The 21,339-nt window shown below is 39.2% G+C and overlaps 1 protein-coding gene across 2 annotated transcripts in view; it reads left to right on the forward strand.

Annotated features, from left to right (window-relative positions):
* SAMSN1 (SAM domain, SH3 domain and nuclear localization signals 1) overlaps positions 1-21,339 on the forward strand; it is a 134,518-nt gene that overhangs the window by 51,039 nt on the left and 62,140 nt on the right. For both annotated transcript variants that reach the window (XM_075593968.1, XM_075593969.1), the window contains 3 exons: positions 961-1,026; positions 2,780-2,894; positions 3,997-4,367. In XM_075593968.1, coding sequence (XP_075450083.1) covers positions 961-1,026; positions 2,780-2,894; positions 3,997-4,367 — 552 coding nt within the window. The remainder of the gene's footprint in view (positions 1-960; positions 1,027-2,779; positions 2,895-3,996; positions 4,368-21,339) is intronic.

Raw genomic sequence — 21,339 nt, forward strand, 5'->3', positions numbered from 1 at the left:
TTTTCTTTGCTCTGTAACTACTTTTTTTTCTGTATACCCTGTGAGGGTTTGATATTAAAGCAGCAGTCCAAGCTACCATTTTAATTTTTTTTAATTTAATTTTTTCCCTTCAATATGTGCATCAATACAATCTACACAACTAAAAGTAATTAGCTATGTTGCCGATCGATCCTTTCTCCTGTGATTGATCGGCGAAGATTCGGCTCGGGGGTTCACTAAATGGCTTTCAGTGCTGCAGAAGAGGACCAAAGATGCAAAGTTCTGTGGGGAAGATCATCTGACCAGGCAGTCACTAGATACAATTGGGGCACTGCTAGAGAGAGGGCAGGGCTCAAAAATGAATATGCCAGAACCTGTTTCAGAAGAGGAAGAGGATGTGACTTTGTAAATGGTTGCTATAGAAACAGAATGCGTGTTACATTATAATACATAAAAAATGTCATTCAGAATTGTTTTTATTAAATGCTGTTCATTTTCTCATAGTTCAGAACTGATTTATTTTAAAAAAAACACACAGATGTATGATATTGCTTGATCTGCAGCTACAAAATAGCAGTTACTATACTGTTTTTGAATGCTAAATTGTTGTAGACTGGATTATTTAATTGAGTGCTGATTACATTTTGGGATTTATGTATTAATCATTAATACCCAATGATGGAGGCAGACAGTAGGATCTGAGCACCTACTGTATAAAACTGAAGTTACTATTTGTTAGTGAAGTTAATATTTTGAGTGAGTACAAGTTATGTCTCCCTGATGGAAATTGGAATTTTTCAATTAAAATGTAATATTTTTTTTTAGCCGAGTCTCCAAATTGGGACATGGGAGATGAACACCTCACAGAACATAACAATTGAAACGCGCATAAATGTGATATTAACTTTAGCAATTATTTTACCTTTCCATTACTGAACAAAAGTCTGTCTTCAAACATTTTCTTTTTATTATTGTGTTAAGATTCCAAGTTATGAACAATGGATTCCACCCCGAATTCAAAGTGCCAATGGATCTGCCAATGAAATGGTGAGAGTACAAACAAAAAGGAAAAAGCATGTTCTGAAATGGGGAGGGCTAACCCTATATAGATTTTGTTGTGAAATCATTCAATAGTTTTATGTTTTGGAGATATATTATTGTAAAAGAAAAATTCTCCAGGGCCTATTAAAATTGCAGCTTGTTCAATTTGAATATCCAAAGGGTGCGAATAATCTCAGGATAAGTGTAAAAGTAGGTCATGCCTTTTCAAGGCAAGGCAAGAGATAAAAACCATAGTGTAAAACAGTTAACAAAAAAATGTAATATAAAACTCGCGTAACAAACTCACAAACATAGGAGAGTCAAAAGCATTGGGACAATTGTTCAATTTTAAAGCAGCAATCAGTTCAATCTAGCACTTCCTCTCTGCTTTTTTTTTTCTTACAAGATTAGAACTGTGAGTCCCTCAGTTCCTAAGATACATACATGTGAAGTTACCAGTATTATTTCATGGTTTTTAAAGAGGATTTATATTGCCACATGTTGTAATAGGATGTCACAATTGATGATGTGAACAGCTTCATATTGGCCCAAATTTGACAGCCATTTTGTTTTCCCTGGAGGGAGATGTAAACCCGGTACCTTCTAAATTAAGTTTCTCTGGAACCGAGGGGTCGCCGGAGCTTAAAATATCATGGATCAGCTCCAGGGGACCCCCTTGGTTACCAAGCTGTAAAAGAAAATGGGAAGGTGATGGGGGTTTATAAGTAAACAGAGAGGAATGCTGATTTTAATGGCACATCCTGTGCGACAACAACATGAGACATTTACATGTAATGACTTTCTTGAAGAGAATAAATATATTTCAGTGGATCTCTTTCTCAAAGAGAGCTATTTTAATTGTCATGGGTGCTGAATGAAAATGAGCCTCCAAATATTATGCATTTGGTTGCTCGGACTTAAATAGTTGTCAAATAGGTCAGTGGTTTCCAATCTTTTTTTTGTTTGGTTATTGTGAAATTCTGAGGAACCCCAACCCTCTCTAATAGCGCTTCTCAGATCAGATGTATTGTAAGGAACCCCAACCCTCTCTAATAGTGCATCTGCAATTAGATGTAGTGTAAGGAACCCCAACCCTTTCTAATAGCGCTTCTCAGATCAAATGTATTGTAAGGAACCCCAACCCTCTCTAATAGTGCGTCTGCGATTAGATGTAGTGTAAGGAACCCCAACCCTCTCTAATAGCGTTTCTGAGATCAGATGCATTGTAAGGAACCCCAACCCTCTCTAATAGCGCGTCTGAGATCAGATGAATTGTAAATTCTTCTGTATATGGTACCATTTTCTAATGACCTGAAAATTGCAGGGAACTTTTTAGGGAATCCAAGAGTCCCTAAGAACACTGGTTAAAAAACATTGCAATAGAGAATGCATGCACAGGTTATCCATACTCATAGTATAATTGTCCATGATTATTGAGTACCTTGTTTGCATGAGCAGTTAGGATTCTGTAGACCAGGGCTAATCATAAAGTACTCAACGTTCTTGGTTAGCAACAACAGGATGATATCAAGCTCCCAAGATCTGCAGGTGTTTAGAATTCCTTATGAGTCAATAAGCATTTACTGTACATTTATTGTAAGAAATGTATGTGTTTAACAATTGGCACAGAGCTGTTAGCAAAGTACTTGACTGCTGCAAAGATATAAGAAATACATGTTCAATACAACTCACACTGATGTCAGGACAGATATTATGCAGTTTAATACCTAGTACTTTAAATGTGTTTGTTTGTTTACAGGCGTTGGATGATAATAAATCGGAAACAATGGGTACATTGAAGAGATTACAAAAACTTGTTCGATCAAAAAAAGGCAATGTAAATGATGACGTTAAACATGCCCTGCTACCTCTAAGTAAGTACTGTAACTGTGGTTTAAATTCTGTTTACTGATATTGGGGAATGTTAAGTAGTGCCATCATCACTATATAGAATGAAACAATAACTAATAAACAGCACCACTTAATTTACAGCAAATACATTTTGGAGGGAATTTTGGTTATTTTGGTATTATTTTATGCAACCCTACTACGTACCTTTATATAGAGAAATACACTTGACGTTGGGATTGGTGTTACACTGTCATCGGTAGAGCGGAAAAGTTATCTGACATGCATTAGTCTAAATCTCAAACAATTACACCATGAATATAAATAATACTAGGCCATACAAAGATTGTTTATACTTTTGTTAAAGCTCACAGCTGAACAAGACAGTTTTAGGAATCTTTCATTAAAATCACTGTAAATAGAAATACCACTTGTGGGTACATTTGAGTGTTTCAGACCTGTCTACAACCCTGTATTTCTCCATTATTGCTTAGAAAACAATACTTCCACTGTAGCCATGGATTCTGGGTAATGGCATGCAAATGTACAAAGTTTCAAATCATAAAAATGTAACTGTGACCACTTATAGCTAAATAAAGGAAACAACACAATACATGTTATTACATTATATAACTAAGGACTCTAGATATGAGAATGTAAAGGTGTGTTGACAGTGAAGAAGAATGGTAATGTAATGACAAAATGGTTCATTAAGTTAAATATGTTACAAAGACATAAGAAAATGTTTGCACACCATATCCATTATACTGCATCAGGAAGCCAAGAGGACAACGATAGTACTGTAACATTGTTCAATGTATGTTAGTATCAAAGCTATTGAAATGTTTCATAAAGAACAAAAGCGCAAAAAAGGTGCAATAATATCAAATGATGCAAAAAGAGAAAGTTTTTAGACATAAGACATCAGAATTAGGCAGCGCATAATTAGAAAATAAGTCAAGATTATAGCTAAAATACTGTATAAAGAAATAGCACCTTAAAAGTAGAGAAGAAAAATTCATGAGGGGCCAAAAGATAGTCCATCTATTTCCTGAAGTGGTTAAATAAGTGTACGTGTCTAAGTGAGAACAGAAGTCATTATCTTTACAATGTGTTATTTATTAAAAGCTCCTGCCCAGGATACCGAAGAGGGAGAAGAAGAGACTTTAACAACGTGCATGAAATTGACAAAGTCCCAAGATAAAAAGACATGCAAAGTTCATCCAAAAAAGAAGCAAGAAACAGAAAACTTTATGGAGCTAAATTCTACTTCCTCCGAGAGATCTTCTAATGCAAAATGGAGCACAATTGGAAATGTTGCCAACCATTCACAAAATACTTCTCAGCTGTTTGCTGACTGGAAATCCTTTCCAGATAATCATTTTGACCCATTTCTTTTTTCAATTGCCCAAATAGAGGAGTGGAAAAATTGTACATGCTGCAATCACCACCTACAACTCCCTTCCTCTCTTACTGACATGGATCTCCCACATTCGTGGGTAAGTGGTTTCATTATCTGACAAAGTGTAGAATGCTGCAGATTTAACGATTGTCAACTATTGCATACCTATGTTACTAATAGAGATATTATCAGGTAAAGGTTAAAGAAGTATATGTTTCATTGAAGCTGTCAGTATAAAACATAAATCCAGAAAAATTATGGGGCTTAATTATCAAGGATTTGGCTTGAAATACAATTTTAAAATGTTTGCAAATGTGGCATTTGAGGATTAGCTGTATCCAGGTGTTTACAAGTAACTCCTGAAATTCACAAATACATACTATACACATACAGTACTGTATATATTATATACATTACAGCACACACACACACACACACACACACACACACACACACACACACACACACACACACACACACACACACACACACACACACACACACACACACACACACACACACACACACACACACACACACACACACACACACACACACACATATATACACACACATATATATACATACATATATATACACACATATATATATATATATACACAGTTAGGTATGGAAATAATTGGACACTGATACAAGTTTTGTTATTTCGGCTGTGTACCAAAACAAATTCAAGTTACAGTTAAATAATGAATATGGGCTAATAGTGCAGTCTATCCACTTTAATTTGAGGGTATTCACATTCAAATTGGAGGAACGGTTTAGGAATGACATCTCTTTAATATGTAGCCCCCTCTTTTTCAAAGGACCAAAAGTAATTGGACAATTGACTTAAAAGCTGTTTCATGGACAGGTGTCGGCTATTCCTTCATTAATTCATCATCAATTAAGCATGTAAAAGGTCTGGAGTTGATTCCAGGTGTGGCATTCGCATTTGGAAGCTCTTTCTGTGAACCCATAACTTGCGGTCAAAGGAGCTCTCAATGCAAGTGAAACAGGGCATTCTTAGGCTGCAAAAAAAAGAAAATCCATCAGAGAGATAGCAGGAACATTAGGAGTAGCCAAATCAACAGTTTGGTACATTCTGAGAAAACAAGAACGCACTGGTGAGCTCTGCAACACAAAAAGGCCTGGACGTCCACGGAAGACAACAGTGGTAGATGATCGTAGGATCCTTTCCATGGTAAAGAAAAACCCCTTCACAACATCCAGCCAAGTGAAGAACACTCTACAGGAGGTAGGCATATCATTATCCAAGTCTACTATAATGAGAAGACTTCACGAGAGCAAATACAGAGGGTTTACCACAAGGTGCAAACCATTCATAAGCCTCAAGAATAGAAAGGCCAGATTTGACTTTGCCAAACAATATTTAAAAAGCCATCCCAGTTCTGAAACAGCATTCTTTGGACAGATGAAACTAGGATCAACCTGTACCAGAATGATGGGAAGAAATAAATATGGAGAAGGCTTGGAACAGCTCATGATCCGAAGCATACCACATCATCTGTAAAACACGGTGGAGGCAGTGTGATGGCATGGGCATGCATGGCTTACAATGGCACTGGGTCACTAGTGTTTATTGATGATGTGACAGAAGACAGAAGCAGCTGGATGAATTGTGAAGTGTATAGGGATATATTGTCTGCTCAGATTCAGCCAAATTCAGCAAAGTTGAATGGACAGCACTTCAATATACAGATGGACAATGACCCAAAACATACTGCGAAAGCAACTCAGGAGTTTTTTAAGGTAAAGAAGTGGAATATTCTGCAATGGCCGAGTCAATCACCTGATCTCAACCCAATCGAGCATCCATTTCACTTGCTGAAGACAAAACTTAAGGCAGAAAGACCCACGAACAAACAACAACTGAAGACAGCTGCAGTAAAGGTCTGGCAAAGCATCACAAAGGAGGAAACCCAGCGTTTGGTGATGTCCATGCGCTCCAGACTTCAAGCAGTCATTGCCTGCAATGCATTCTCGACAAATTATTAAAAATGAACATTTTATTTATAATTGTGGTTAATGTGTCCAATTACATTTGAGCCCCTGAAATAAGGGGACTGTGTATGAAAATAGTTGCAATTCCTAAACGTTTCATACGATATTTTTGTTCAACCCCTTGAATTAAAGCTGAAAGTCTACACTTCTATTGCATCTCGGTTGTTTCATTTCAAATCCATTGTGGTGGTGTACAGAGCCAAAATTATGAAAATTGTGTCAGTGTCCAATTATTTCTGGATCTAACTATATATATATACAGGCATACCCCGCATTAACGTACGCAATGGGACCGTAGCATGTATGTAAAGCGAAAATGTACTTAAAGTGAAGCACTACCTTTTTCCACTAATTGATGCATGTACTGTACTGCAATAGTCATAGACGTGCATAACTGATGTAAATAACGCATTTGTAACAGGCTCTATAGTCTCCCCGCGTGTGCACAGCTTCGGTACAGGTAGGGAGCCGGTATTGCTGTTCAGGACGTGCTGACAGGCGCATGCGTGAGCTGCCGTTTGCCTATTGGGCGATGTGTACTTACTCGCGAGTGTACTTAAAGTGAGTGTACTTAAAGCGGGGTATGCCTGTATATATATATATATATATATATATATATATATATATATATATATATATATACAGTTAGGTCCGGAAATAATTGGACACTGACACAATTTTCATAATTTTGGCTCTGTACACCACCACAATGGATTTGAAATGAAACAACCGAGATGCAATAGAAGTACATATATATATATATATTATATATATATATCAGGCATATATACAGTATATTTATTTGTGATAATTTCAGCAAATAGGATTTGGAATCCCACGCGAAATGCAGCAAATTCCAAAGTGCCACAGTATGCATAGAATAAGGCTGAATGTTTAGCTTAATGATAAGAACTGGTGACCCCGGATTGAATATTAGTGTCAGCTACCTTTCGTATGCTTTCTTTGTACAGCGCCTCATACTTTGTCAGCCTGCATAAGAAATAAATTCATATATTTATATAATTTGTGTTTCTTGATGAGGAGAATATTGCAGGTCACCTTTATGTGTTCTTACGTGTTTATCCAAGTAACTTCTCTGCATTATGTCCAACTGAAGCAGCAATGGTACCTACAGTGTACTCGCCCATTTTTTAAATGGCTGCCCTTCCGAACATTTTAAATATTAAATACCACAGACCAGAAATTAGGTCACTGAGGCAATATTTGAATGAGTGTGGAATCTGTTTAATCAAATCCTGACAAGAGGTGTTAGGAAAATACCCTGTGGGAGATTGGAACATGCTACAATGAAGACTCTCGTTTCTGTATTTCTGCCTTTGTTCTTGAATATAATTCTTACAATATTTACAATTTCCATTGTTGGGAATTGTTGAAGTTAAAGACCATCAAATCATTACAGTGTGAGAGAACTTCAGCTTGAGGAATGCAATGTGAAATGCATCAAATTGTCAAGGAACTGAAATAATTGTGAAAACTTTATTTAGCCACATACTCTATGTAATTATACATTATCAAAAAGTACTTGTCTGCTATCTCCACTGGCTTCATCCTTTTTTATAACCACCATTGCAAATACATAGATATAAATAGATAACACAATTTGCAGATAAATGGAATACAAAGTTATAACTGTAATAGTCACCATGTTTTCAAAAACAGAGAACCATTTTCACACTTGGAGCAGATGGAAATTACTTTATATGCAATATTTTGCAGAGCATGATAGCTTGACTCAAAGGAGTCAGAGTATATCTGCTTCCTGAGTATAAATTATACTGCATGTGGTGCCGTACAGGAAATGTGACTAAAGGAAGCTAAGCGTCTTCAGAAACAGTCAACCGTTTTACTTGTCTCTTTTTTTCAATTGTTTCAGCTTTTTCTATGACTAGTTGAATGTAGAACCACTAACAGGAATAGTGTAACACACTTGGCTGATAATAACCTTAATAAACTTAGGGTGATTTTTAACAAACAGTGGGGTGGTAACTTTTATCACCCAAAATTAATGCTATGGGGCTAATTAATTATACGCTGAAGTGTTCAAGTCAATTGGGCTTTCATCTAAACGCTTCAGAATACAGTAAGTGAACCTAGCCCCATAGGGGCCTATTCCAGTATATAAAGTAAATGTCAAAATGCATGATTTGACAAGGCAATAAAATAGTGGGGGAAACGTGTGATCTTGACGTACAGTATTCTATAGGATTTTCTGCTTTGAAATATCGCGTCTATTCAAATCACACATTTTGAGTGTATACACATACATGTAGAATAAATTGCATTTCTGAACATTTTATGATGGACATAATAAGATTTCAGGAAAATTGCTTGTAAATCATGTGTATGTGTGTTATAAATAAATGATGTTATTAATAATCTGAAAAGATGATTTTGGATGGTAAGTGCTTGATAGTTACATAGTTAGTTACATACTTACATATTAGGTGAGATTGAAAAAAGACATGTCCATCAAGTTTAACCTATGATACATTTAGACGACAGATACTTATCCTATATTTGTATTTAGAGTATATTGATCCAGAAGACGGCAAACAAAAAAAAACCCAGTGAAATATATTCTAATGATAAGGGGTAAAATAAATTCATTCCTGACTCCAATATTGGCAAACAGATTACTCCCTGGATCAACATCCTTCTCATGTTTACTTATTTTGTATAACCCTGTATACCTTTCCTTTCTAAAAAAAGATCCCCAACCTATTTTTTTGAAGATATCTATTGTATCTGCCACAACATTCTCCATGAATAATGAATTCCATTGTAACTGCCCTTACTGTAAAGAATTTTGGTGAAGCAATGGTGCTCAAATGTGCTATGTGTATGTATAAAGGAAGGGAGCACACTGGGTATTAAAGCTTTCAGTTACATAAGTACTCAGTCCATAAATAAGGGGGAGCACTAAGGTTACCCTGATGGTTGGGGTAGGTTGTCCAGAGACACCCTCCCCTACCTCATTGGGCTAGCCCTAGGTTTGGTACTCACAGTATTAGCCACCTCCAGAGTCTCCCTTCCCACGCGTGCTGCTGTGTAGAGTTTGAGTCCAACAGTAGAGAGTGTGCTGCGCACAGCGATCCAAACAAGAGCAGGTCTGGCAAAAATCTATCTTTATTAGGAAGTCATAAAATGTGGGACCCAACCCTTCTACGCGTTTCGTGCCTAGCACTTTATCAAGAAGTGCTTTTACACGGTATACAGGTCATTTAAATACAGCTGACTGCCAAATCTCGCGATAAACTGTGAAGTCACAACTCACTTAATAGCCAATCAGAATCGCATCCTTTGCACATGCGCCCCATGGCTGAGCCCAGAAGAACGACCTGCCGCATGCCGGCAATCTCATCGTCACCGTAAAGCACGCCCACTGGGGAGCCCACCGCAACACGAGAGACCAGACCCGGCAGCGGCCATGGAGAATCCCCCGTCCCACCGGTACGCGCATGCGCGGGGGAATAACTTCAGAAAATAAAAATTCTTATTCAAGAACGGGCCGATACACAGACTATGCACCATAGATGGACACACCAAGGTTCCAAAGGAACACAATCGCGCATATCGATCCGTTTTAACAAAATAAAACAGACATTGGGGCCTATGCAGAGAGCAGCGAATTTTAAAATTGGCGAATTTATTAAAAAGTAGCTTTTTTGGAGAGTTTTAATCTCCATATGCAGAAAAGTGCGAATTCTGCTATGTTTAACATGGATGCGTGTGGCGAGTTTAAATTGGCGAGATGCGCGCTTCAGAAATGTGTTAAAACAAATTCGCGCCTTTTTTTTTCCCTTTGCAATGGCCGCGAGCGGCAGTTGTTTTTGGCGAGGCAAAACGGAGACAATCGCGCCATTTTATTGGCGCGAACAGCCGCTAGATGCCGTTCGCGCCTCTCTGCATACGGATATTTTTTAAACTGGCGAGATTGCGGTTCTCGCCAGCCGCGAGGCGAGTTTTTACAAATAGAAAAGAAAAATTGGCGCGTTTTTCGGAAATCTCCATTTTCTGCTGTTTTCTGCGCGATTATCTCCAAAAAATGTCGAATTTCGAAAATTCGCTGCTCTCTGCATAGGCCCCATAGCGTGTGAATATTCCCCATTTATATACATGACTATGAGTTGTGTAAAAATGTATTAAGGCATACATCAATGGAAAAAACGTATGCAAAAAACCACAAGCTCGATTGGGCAGTCAGTTCCAACATATTAACATTACTAAATAACATAACTAAATACAACAATTTATTGATTAAAATTTACAACACCAAACCATTAAAATCCAGGTATATAGCTATACTCATATAAAAACAATATGCTCCCTCTTGATGACATTGTGGTCATGTAAGCAATATAGAACATTTAAATTATTGAATCCATTCTGTGGGATACCAATTAGGAAACATTAACAATTTTGAATATTATTCCACCATAGTTACTAGATTATTTTTTACTAGTGCCCATCCTAGAGCGACTCATTCTTGAATATCAAAATATGGCATTATGTGAACAATTGATATAGCGAACCATAATATTGGATTTGGTATAAATGCCAAAAAGTATATATCTTTTTATACACATTTTCGAGATGTTGCTGAATGCAACAAGGTCCTTTTCCCAGAGAGAGTCTGTTTATAGTGATAAAAAACATTTACCATTTATCATAAAAATGTCATGATTTCTTTTAACATACATTCTGATATTCCATATGGACTAATTTCTGTCCATGTACTCTGGGATATGCCCATATCAAAGATCAAGGTCCCTATCTATTGGGGGATGCCGAGAAAAATGAAACAGTGATCATTTCAGAAAGTGATTAATATTCCACTTCACATTAATTCCTTCTGGAAATCTTGTTCTGAGAGTAAAAATCCAGAAGGACTCTCTACAGTTCAAAGTATTCACGACATCACCCCCTCTCTCCTTTCTTTTAATTCTCTCTATGCCTATAAATGAGAAATTTCTAATACCTCCCTGTGGACGGACGTTCACAGAGGTACACACTTAGGAGGCTTTATAATGTGAAATTATATTAGGCTTTATTGTGCCTGTTCCTTTTCATCAGGAAATTATCCAAACACAGGGGGGGAACAAAGCTTCCATTCACATGGGAGTATTTCTAATGAAATCCTATGCAATTAGTTCACATCTCCTATTAGTTAAGCAGTTCTCGCAGCCCCAAAACATATAGCATGAAAATAAGCAGATATAAGCAGTCTCTTAAGAATAAAAGTCTTATCTGTTTCTTGGAGGGAAAATCTTCTCACTGTCCCTGCTTCAGCTCCCTTGTCTCCAGGGTTGGTCAGCATACAGGTTTAGAAGTTTTCCCTGTGTCTTGAAAGCCGCTCTGCTATCTCTTTTGCAGAGCTCAAGACCAGTGTGTCTCGAAGTTCAGCTCAGGTGTCAGCTAAAGAGTTCTCACTTCCTGTTTCAAAAGACAGGCTTTCTAAGCCATCTAATTAGGCAGGTGGTGTTTAGTAATTAACTACCAGAGGTTAACCACTTCACTGCTGGATTAGAGGCACATTACATGAACAGGGATAAGTCCCCTGTTACACTCCCCCACTACACTCTGTAAAATGCTTTGATACAGGATGCTCCAGGTCTTTTTTCCGAATTAGTCTGCAGTGCTCCTGCATCCTTAGCTTCAGAGCCCTCGTGGTCCTGCCAACATATCTTTTCCCACATCCACAGCTGATTAAATAAACTTCAAAATTTGTATTGCAATTAATAAAGCTATAAATGTTATATCTTTTATGTGGACTGTGGGAAAAGACATGCTGGAAAGGCCTCATAAACTCACACATGTTGCAATGATTGCACCTGAAGGACCCTCTGGTCAGAAAGTGGTCAGGATCACCCACAGGAGTGGAGATCACACTTGGGGAAACGAATGCTGCCAATGTTTTGGCGCGCCTATATACACTGGCGACACACTTTATTCGAGCTCGGCTAGTCCCACGAATTCGGGTATACCCGGGTGTATTGAGGTTTGTGACTGTTTTCTGCCCGAGTGCATTGAGTTATTTTCCAGGCAGGGATTGAAGCATTTTATTCCAGCTGGCTGCAATACTGCACAGTATATATATATATATACTGCATTACAATTCATGAATTTATGCCATCTGGTAGACACGCGAAGCATTGCAGCCTATTAAATCCTAATCATTATCATTTAACAGATCAGCCGCCCATCAGCCAGGCATGAACCCAGGCTGGGAAGGCAAATGCAACGGGGCTTGTCAGAGGTGAGGAGCGGCGCATTCCAGGTATCTGCCAGGTACATACCGGGTATTTGCTCGAATAAAGTGTGTCGGTGCAGTACACACTTTGGACCTAGTTTGGTATATTCACGTAAAATGGGATCCATTTGTAATAGTTCCCAGTGTTTGTTAATGATCCTTTGGACCTGACCACTTGATCTATTGTATTGGGATATGAACCGGGGGCACACTTCATTATTATGTTTTTCAGAATTCCTCCCTTGTCGACCATCCCTCACCCTGGGCCCCGAGGGTAATGTAGCTTCTCTATCTATCTCCACTACTTCCTGCAAAGGGGATAGGGGGGTCTCCCGATCATAACCTCTTTCCAGAAATCTTTTGGTCAGCGCCTCAGACTGGGCCATGAAATCACTCATTGTGGAGCAATTTCTCCTCAATCTGAGGTACTGACCCTTGGGTATTGCCTTTACCACTGATCTGGGGTGACAACTGTCCACCCTTAAAAATGAATTCCTCTAATTGGTTTTCTTGTACACATCTGTTTGTATCTTTTGTTCAATGTCAATATAGAATAGAATGTCAAGGTAGCTAATGTGATGTGAATGATAATTAATAGTAAAGTGAATATCCATAGTGTTGTCATTAAGGTAATTAAAAAATTCTAGTAACGTGTCAGTGCTCCCGTGCCAAATGAAAATAAGGTCGTCTATAAAACGCTTATAAAAAATAATATTGTGTCTGTACATATTGGTGCTACTGTAGATAAAGTTATTTTCCCACCACCCCATGAAAAGATTGGCATAGGAGGGGGCAAAACTTGTCCCCATTGCCGTCCCCCGAAGTTGTAAGTAAAACTGGTGCTCAAAAAGAAAATAATTGTGTGTTAGAAGAAAAAGTATAGATTCCATAATAAATGTTGTCATTGGTAAAGAGCTACCTGGACATTCTATGAAATGACGGACAGCCGTCAGGCCCAGATCATGTTGTATGATCGAATATAGGGAGACCACATCCATAGTCACCCACAAGCATTCTTGATTCCATGTGGTCTCCTGTATTTTGGTGAGCAAATCTCCTGAGTCCAGAAAGAAGGACGACAAGGTCCTAACAAAGGGCTGCAAGTAAGCATTGACATATCAAGACAGACCATCTCCCAAAGATCCAATACTGGAGACTATTGGCCGACCAGGAGGGTCGACCAAAGTCTTATGGATCTTTGGGAGATGGTGGTATATGGGTATGACCGGTTGGAGATTTATTATAAAATTTGATTCATCTTTACTCAAAACATGTGTTGCTGTTCCAAAATCTACCAACTCTAAGAGTTCTTTCAAAAAATGGTCTGTGGGGTCCTGTGGTAGCCCAGAGTAAGACGACACATCCCCAAGCTTGTCGTCTTACTCTTGTCGTCTTACTCTTGGCTACCACGGGACCCCAGAGATCATTTTTTGAAAGAACTCTTAGAGTTGGTAGATTTGGGAACAGCAACACATGTTTTGAGTAAAGATGAATCAAATTTTATAATAAATCTCCAACCGGTCATACCCATATACCACCATCTCCCAAAGATCCATAAGACTTTGGTCGACCCTCCTGGTCGGCCAATAGTCTCCAGTATTGGATCTTTGGGAGATGGTCTGTCTCGATATGTCAATGCTTACTTGCAGCCCTTTGTTAGGACCTTGTCTTCCTTCATTCTGGACTCAGGAGATTTGCTCACCAAAATACAGGAGACCACATGGAATCAAGAATTCTTGTGGGTGACTATGGATGTGGTCTCCCTATATTCGATCATACAACACGATCTGGGCCTGACGGCTGTCAGTCATTTCATAGAATGTCCAGGTAGCTCTTTACCAATGACAACATTTATTATGGAATCTATACTTTTTCTTCTAACACACAATTATTTTCTTTTTGAGCACCAGTTTTACTTACAACTTTGGGGGACGGCAATGGGGACAAGTTTTGCCCCCTCCTATGCCAATCTTTTCATGGGGTGGTGGGAAAATAACTTTATCTACAGTAGCACCAATATGTACAGACACAATATTATTTTTTATAAGCGTTTTATAGATGACCTTATATTCATTTGGCACGGGAGCACTGACACGTTACTAGAATTTTTTAATTACCTTAATGACAACACTATGGATATTCACTTTACTATTAATTATCATGCACATCACATTAGCTACCTTGACATTCTATTCTATATTGACATTGAACAAAAGATACACACAGATGTGTACAAGAAAACCAATTCGAGGAATTCATTTTTAAGGGCGGACAGTTGTCAACCCAGATCAGTGGTAAAGGGAATACCCAAGGGTCAGTACTTCAGATTGAGGAGAAATTGCTCCACAATGAGTGATTTCATGGCCCAGTCTGAGGCGCTCACCAACAGATTTTTGGAAAGAGGTTATGATCGGGAGACCCTCCTATCCACTTTGCAAGAAGTAGTGGAGATAGAGAGAGAAGCTACATTACCCTCGGGGCCCAGGGTGAGGGATGGTCGACAAGGGAGGAATTCTGATAAACATAATAATGAAGTGTGCCCCCTGTTCATATCCCAATACAATAGATTAAGTGGTCAGGTCCAAAGGATCATTAACAAACACTGGGAACTATTACAAATGGATCCCATTTTACGTGAATATACCAAACTAGGTCCAAAGTGTGTAAATAGGCGCGCCAAAAAATTGGCAGCATTCGTTTCCCCAAGTGTGATCTCCACTCCTGTGGGTGATCCTGACCGCTTTCTGACCAGAGGGTCCTTCAGGTGCAATCATTGCAACATGTGTGAGTTTATGAGGCCTTCCCAGCATGTCTTTTCCCACAGTCCACATAAAAGATATAACATCTATAGCTTTATTAATTGCAATACAACTTTTGAAGTTTATTTAATCAGCTGTGGATGTGGGAAAAGATATGTTGGCAGGACCACGAGGGCTCTGAAGCTAAGGATGCAGGAGCACTGCAGACTAATTCGGAAAAAAGACCTGGAGCATCCTGTATCAAAGCATTTTACAGAGTGTAGTGGGGGAGGTATTAGAAATTTCTCATTTATAGGCATAGAGAGAATTAAAAGAAAGGAGAGAGGGGGTGATGTCGTGAATACTTTGAACTGTAGAGAGTCCTTCTGGATTTTTACTCTCAGAACAAGATTTCCAGAAGGGATTAATGTGGAGTGGAATATTAATCACTTTCTGAAATGATCACTGTTTCATTTTTCTCGGCATCCCCCCAATAGATAGGGACCTTGATCTTTGATATGGGCATATCCCAGAGTACATGGACAGAAATTAGTCCATATGGAATATCAGAATGTATGTTAAAAGAAATCATGTCATTTTTATGATAAATGGTAAATGTTTTTTATCACTATAAACAGACTCTCTCTGGGAAAAGGACCTTGTTGCATTCAGCAACATCTCGAAAATGTGTATAAAAAGATATATACTTTTTGGCATTTATACCAAATCCAATATTATGGTTCGCTATATCAATTGTTCACATAATGCCATATTTTGATATTCAAGAATGAGTCGCTCTAGGATGGGCACTAGTAAAAAATAATCTAGTAACTATGGTGGAATAATATTCAAAATTGTTAATGTTTCCTAATAGGTATCCCACAGAATGGATTCAATAATCTAAATGTTCTATATTGCTTACATGACCACAATGTCATCAAGAGGGAGCATATTGTTTTTATACGAGTATAGCTATATACCTGGATTTTAATGGTTTGGTGTTGTAAATTTTAATCAATAAATTGTTGTATTTAGTTATATTATTTAGTGATGTTAATATGTTGGAACTGACTGCCCAATCGAGCTTGTGGTTTTTTGCATACGTTTTTTCCATTGATGTATGCCTTAATACATATTTACACAACTCGTAGTCATGTATATAAATGGGGAATATTCACACGCAATGTCTGTTTTATTTTGTTAAAACGGATCGATATGCGCGATTGTGTTCCTTTGGAACCTTGGTGTGTCCATCTATGGTGCATAGTCTGTGTATCGGCCCGTTCTTGAATAAGAATTTTTATTTTCTGAAGTTATTCCCCCGCACATGCGCGTACCGGCGGGACGGGGGATTCTCCATGGCCGCTGCCGGGTCTGGTCTCTCGTGTTGCGGTGGGCTCCCCAGTGGGCGTGCTTTACTGTGACGATGTGATTGCCGGCATGCGGCGGATGGTTCTTCTGGGCTCAGCCGTGGGGCGCATGCGCGAAGGATGCGATTCTGATTAGCTATTTAGTGAGTTGTGACGTCACAGTTTATCGCGAGATTTGGCAGTCAGCTGTATTTAAATGACCTGTATACCGTGTAAAAGCACTTCTTGATAAAGTGCTAGGCACGAAACACATAGAAGGGTTGCGTCCCTCATTTTATGACTTCCTAATAAAGATAGATTTTTGCCAGACCTGCTCTTGCTTGGATCGCTGTGCGCTGCACACTCCTGACTGTAAAGAACCCTTTTCTTTGTTGCTGGTGAAATCTCCTTTCCTCCAACCATAAGTGATGACCTGTGCCCTTTGTACTGCCCTAGGGATGAATAGTTATTTTGAAAGCTCCTTGTATCGTCCCTGAAAATATTTGTATGTAGTTATCATATCCCCTCATTGATGCCTCTTTTCTAATGTAAACACAGCTAAAATACAGATGCAGCAGCCATTATTCGAACCTTTCTCGAAATGGATTTCCAGAGATTTGCCAAGATTTTCTCAAAATTTGCTGCGGCAGGTTAATGGCCCATCGGATTAACACAGCAGGGGTCCCTGCTGTGTTAATCCTACCGGGGTCTGCCTGTCTGTAAGAGACATGCAATAAGAGATAGGCTTAATCAGTCTCTCTAACTGTGCACCTCTCACAGGCAATCGCGGGGTTTTATTTCATTTTAAACATTACAGTAATGTAGCAGGGGGTCTCTGGAGCTGAACCGCAGTGATTTCAGGTCTGGGGACCTTCTACTTCCCAAAATACAGGCCCCGCCATGTCAAAATCCTGTCTGTCATGTGACCGAGGGATTTTCACATTGAAGGAGATTCCGGCACCCCATAACAGGGTCTGTATCTCAGGAAGTAGGGGGTCCCCGAGGCTGAAATCAACTTTGGTTCAGCTCAGAAGACCCACTGCTACCGCACACTAGTATCAAACATCCCCGCACCCTCAATATAAAATCATTACCTTAGCGGGTAGCTGCTAAGTTGATGAAGCTGCTTACATTTTATTTTTATTCATAGTGTGTGTGAGCAGGGGGTCTACTGAGCTAAACAGTTGAAAGTTGATATCAGCCTCGGGGACCCCCTTCTTCCTGAGTTACAAGCCCTGGTATGGGGTGCCAGTATCGCCCTTTTTCTTAGTGCACCACTCCTATTTACTAGCTGAGCGGGAACTGCTCTTTCCTTATTAAATAGTGCCGGTATCCCCGCCATGTTAAAATTCAGGTGGGATCTAAACAAAGCAAAGGGATACCGGCACCCAATACCGGGGCCTGTATCTCGGGAAGTAGGGGTCCCCGAGGCTGAAATCAAATTTGTTCAGCTCAGGAGACCCCTTGCTCACGCACACTATAAATAAAAATAAAATGTAAGCAGTTTCATTACCTTAGCGGCTAACCGTTAAGGCAATGAAGGGGTTAAGGCAGACTACCAGGTTTATTGGGGTCAGAGGGGGTGAGTGAAGGGGGTAATAGCCCCAGGATGGTTGGTAAGGCCTCTCAGTGGGCATTGGGAGGGGTTAACCCCTTCATTACCTTAGTGGTAGTAACCACTATGGTAATGAAAGGGTTAAGCCTCCCACTCCCCTTCCTTACCTTAGTGGTAGTAACCACTATGGTAATGAAAGGGTTAACCCCTCCCACTACACACCGAGGCCTGACCACCTACCCTGTGGCAACTTCCCCCTTCACTCAATCCCTCGACCCATAATAAACATTAAAATACCTGCTATCTACTGTACCAATCCACAACCCACCCCTGTACACCCAACAACCCCCCTAATACATACAGTAGAGTAATGGACAAAATTACTATTATCCAGATATGTCTAATAGTGTATTTGCCCATTTAAAATAAAACATACAGTAATATTATCAGTAGCATAAAGTAAATGAAACTAGCACTTACCTCTGCCAGGATGATGGATGTCCTCATGACCGTCCTTATCCTCTGTGGGCATCAACAGCACAATAAAAATTGACTGGCATGGTGGCACTCCCATGCCCTGTGGACATGAGCTGCCACTATGCCAGGCAACATGCAGCCTGCCAATTTTCATAACCAAGCCGCTAATAAAACACACATTAAATTTTAATCTTAAAATGCCACACCAAGAAATTGACTAGCATGGTGGCACTGCTATTATTATTTTGTACACACTATACCTATGGCTTAACTGAGACATAAATCAAACTAGCCAAACACAGGAGTATAATATATTTTGGGTTTATTTTATGGTGACACGGCAATAGAGATTTCCAAAATCTAGGGATATATAGACAGAAAAGTGAGATGGCAAATACTCATAATATCAGGTTAGTCACTAGCCCCAGGATGTCGCCTTACGTAATGCTCATGCGCATGTTCAAATTCAAATAAATACACAATATATATACGGAAGTTTCTCATCTATATTAGCCAGACCCTACCGCTGTCAACATGGTTAAGGTTGCTTCCACCTCTGCTGCGGCTGTTGACCTTGCTGCTGGAAGGCTCAGAAGCATCACATTTATGGCAGAGGTATTAGAGATCCTCATTGATTTGATGGTAAATAACCACTCCAAGTTACTTGTGGCACTATGTTGAAAAACTAGCACAGTAGAGAAAAAGAAACTATGGGGGCATAACCTGGCACAAATGAATGTCTTAAGCAACACAGTCCCAATGGTGAGCATGTTAAAAAAAAGTGGTGGGCTGTTAGTAAGTGAAAGCTGAAAAAAAATTGGATGACCATACTGCCCACACAAGGGGGACAAACATCTGAGCAGGACTTCTCATCCTCAAAGAGCCAATTGATGCAGGTGATCACAAGTTGTTGGACTATCAGGTGTGGTGGTCACTGAGGATCTTTCCCAGGATCAACCTGGTAAGTCAACACAGAATACATATCTTATACAATATATACTGTATGAATGTCACGTATGCGTGTAATATTATGCACAGCCTTGGAGATCAGACCAAAGATTACTGTATTATTTGCACTGCAGTCACACATACATGTGATGAGTAGTTCGCAAAATAGCATATGTGACATGCTTAGATATATGACCTCATAATATTCGAGTAGCATATAGGCCGTTCTTTGCACATTACAGTCATGTTACAATAGTTAAAAAGTAATCCTTTTTTCTTTTATTCCCATATTATTGTTCTCAAATCATTATGATGTCACATTATTACACTGTAAAGTTGACTTACAGTATGTAAAATAATTAATAGAACAGAATATGCTTCATCTTATTTAAGGTATATTAACATGTAAAGAAATTGATTTTTATGCTCACAAAGTCTATCAAAACGTGGTTATATGAGGGGAGCGGGCCCGCAACGACCACTGGTAAGAAAACGGGGAATTGGGGTGAGCCAGGCATCCGGGACAAGGAGGAGAGTGTCCCACGAACCCCAGTAATAAGAATCCCTGCTACCCCATCATTCCCTACCCCTATAAAAGGCCTCCACCACAAGAATCAGCCACTTACCAGCAGGGAAAGGGAGGCACTTAAGGAGGTGGGGAGGTGTATTCCCCTAAAACCCCAGAGAGGAAAATCATAGACTCAGGCAGGCCTCAACACTGCTAGTAGAGAGCAAACATCAACATACTGTAGTTGCTGAGGAATATTATTTTCAGCTAATTTGGAAGGTTGAGACGCAATTGCTCCACTGATTTGGATTTCGTTACTCAGTCAAGCATCCTGAAGGACAAATTGATCCAGAAGGGGTTTTATGATTACCTTATTGATGATTAGTTATGATTCGTTTTTGAAGGCAGCACGTTTGAGTAAATTGGATTTACTTAAATCTTCCAAACAAATATCTGGTAAAAGGTAGGAAGAATAAACCTTCTTTGAATGATAGAACAGTCTTTTAGACTAAATTTAGTCAATCACACAGATCGGTAGGAACCATTTTCAAATGGTATTGGGGCATTCTAATACATGACCCTGTTTTGAAGGGACACATGGATCAGCAGCCCTCTATTATCTGCAGGAAAGCAGATAGTAACAAAAATGTATTAGCCCCCACTAAAATTGGGATCTCTATCAAAACCAACTGCTGGTTTGAGACCCTCAGGTAACTTTAGCTGCAATAGAAGGAGGTGCATTACCTGTACCTTTCTGGATTCCAAGAAGAAATTTGCAAACCGCCTTTGTAGTTTATTTAGTCACTTGTGGCTGTGGCCTACAATACGTAGGCCGTACGGTACAACTCGCCCATTTTTGCCCATGTCATAGTATAAGTACTGAGGGTTTGAACATTATGGGGTTGGAATTAATCCCTCTATCCATTCTGGTGGGTGATAGAGTTAAGGTGCTTTCTTGAAGAGAGACCTTCTGGATATTCAAGCTCAATAGCGTGACAGCTGGAGGTCTCAACCAAGGTCTCAACCAAGAACCATTATCTAGTGTCTGGGTTCTCATCTACAGGTTTGGAGCTCTGTTCATTTCTTTTCTGGTTGTCAGATTTTGTGCAATTGGATAAAGTTCATATATACATATTATTTTTGATGTAATTATATATTATGATTCATTATTTATTATATATGTATTATTATATGTTATATT

Source organism: Ascaphus truei, chromosome 3 (genome assembly GCF_040206685.1).
Source record: "Ascaphus truei isolate aAscTru1 chromosome 3, aAscTru1.hap1, whole genome shotgun sequence".
In the NCBI taxonomy this organism is placed as follows: Eukaryota; Metazoa; Chordata; class Amphibia; order Anura; family Ascaphidae; genus Ascaphus; species Ascaphus truei.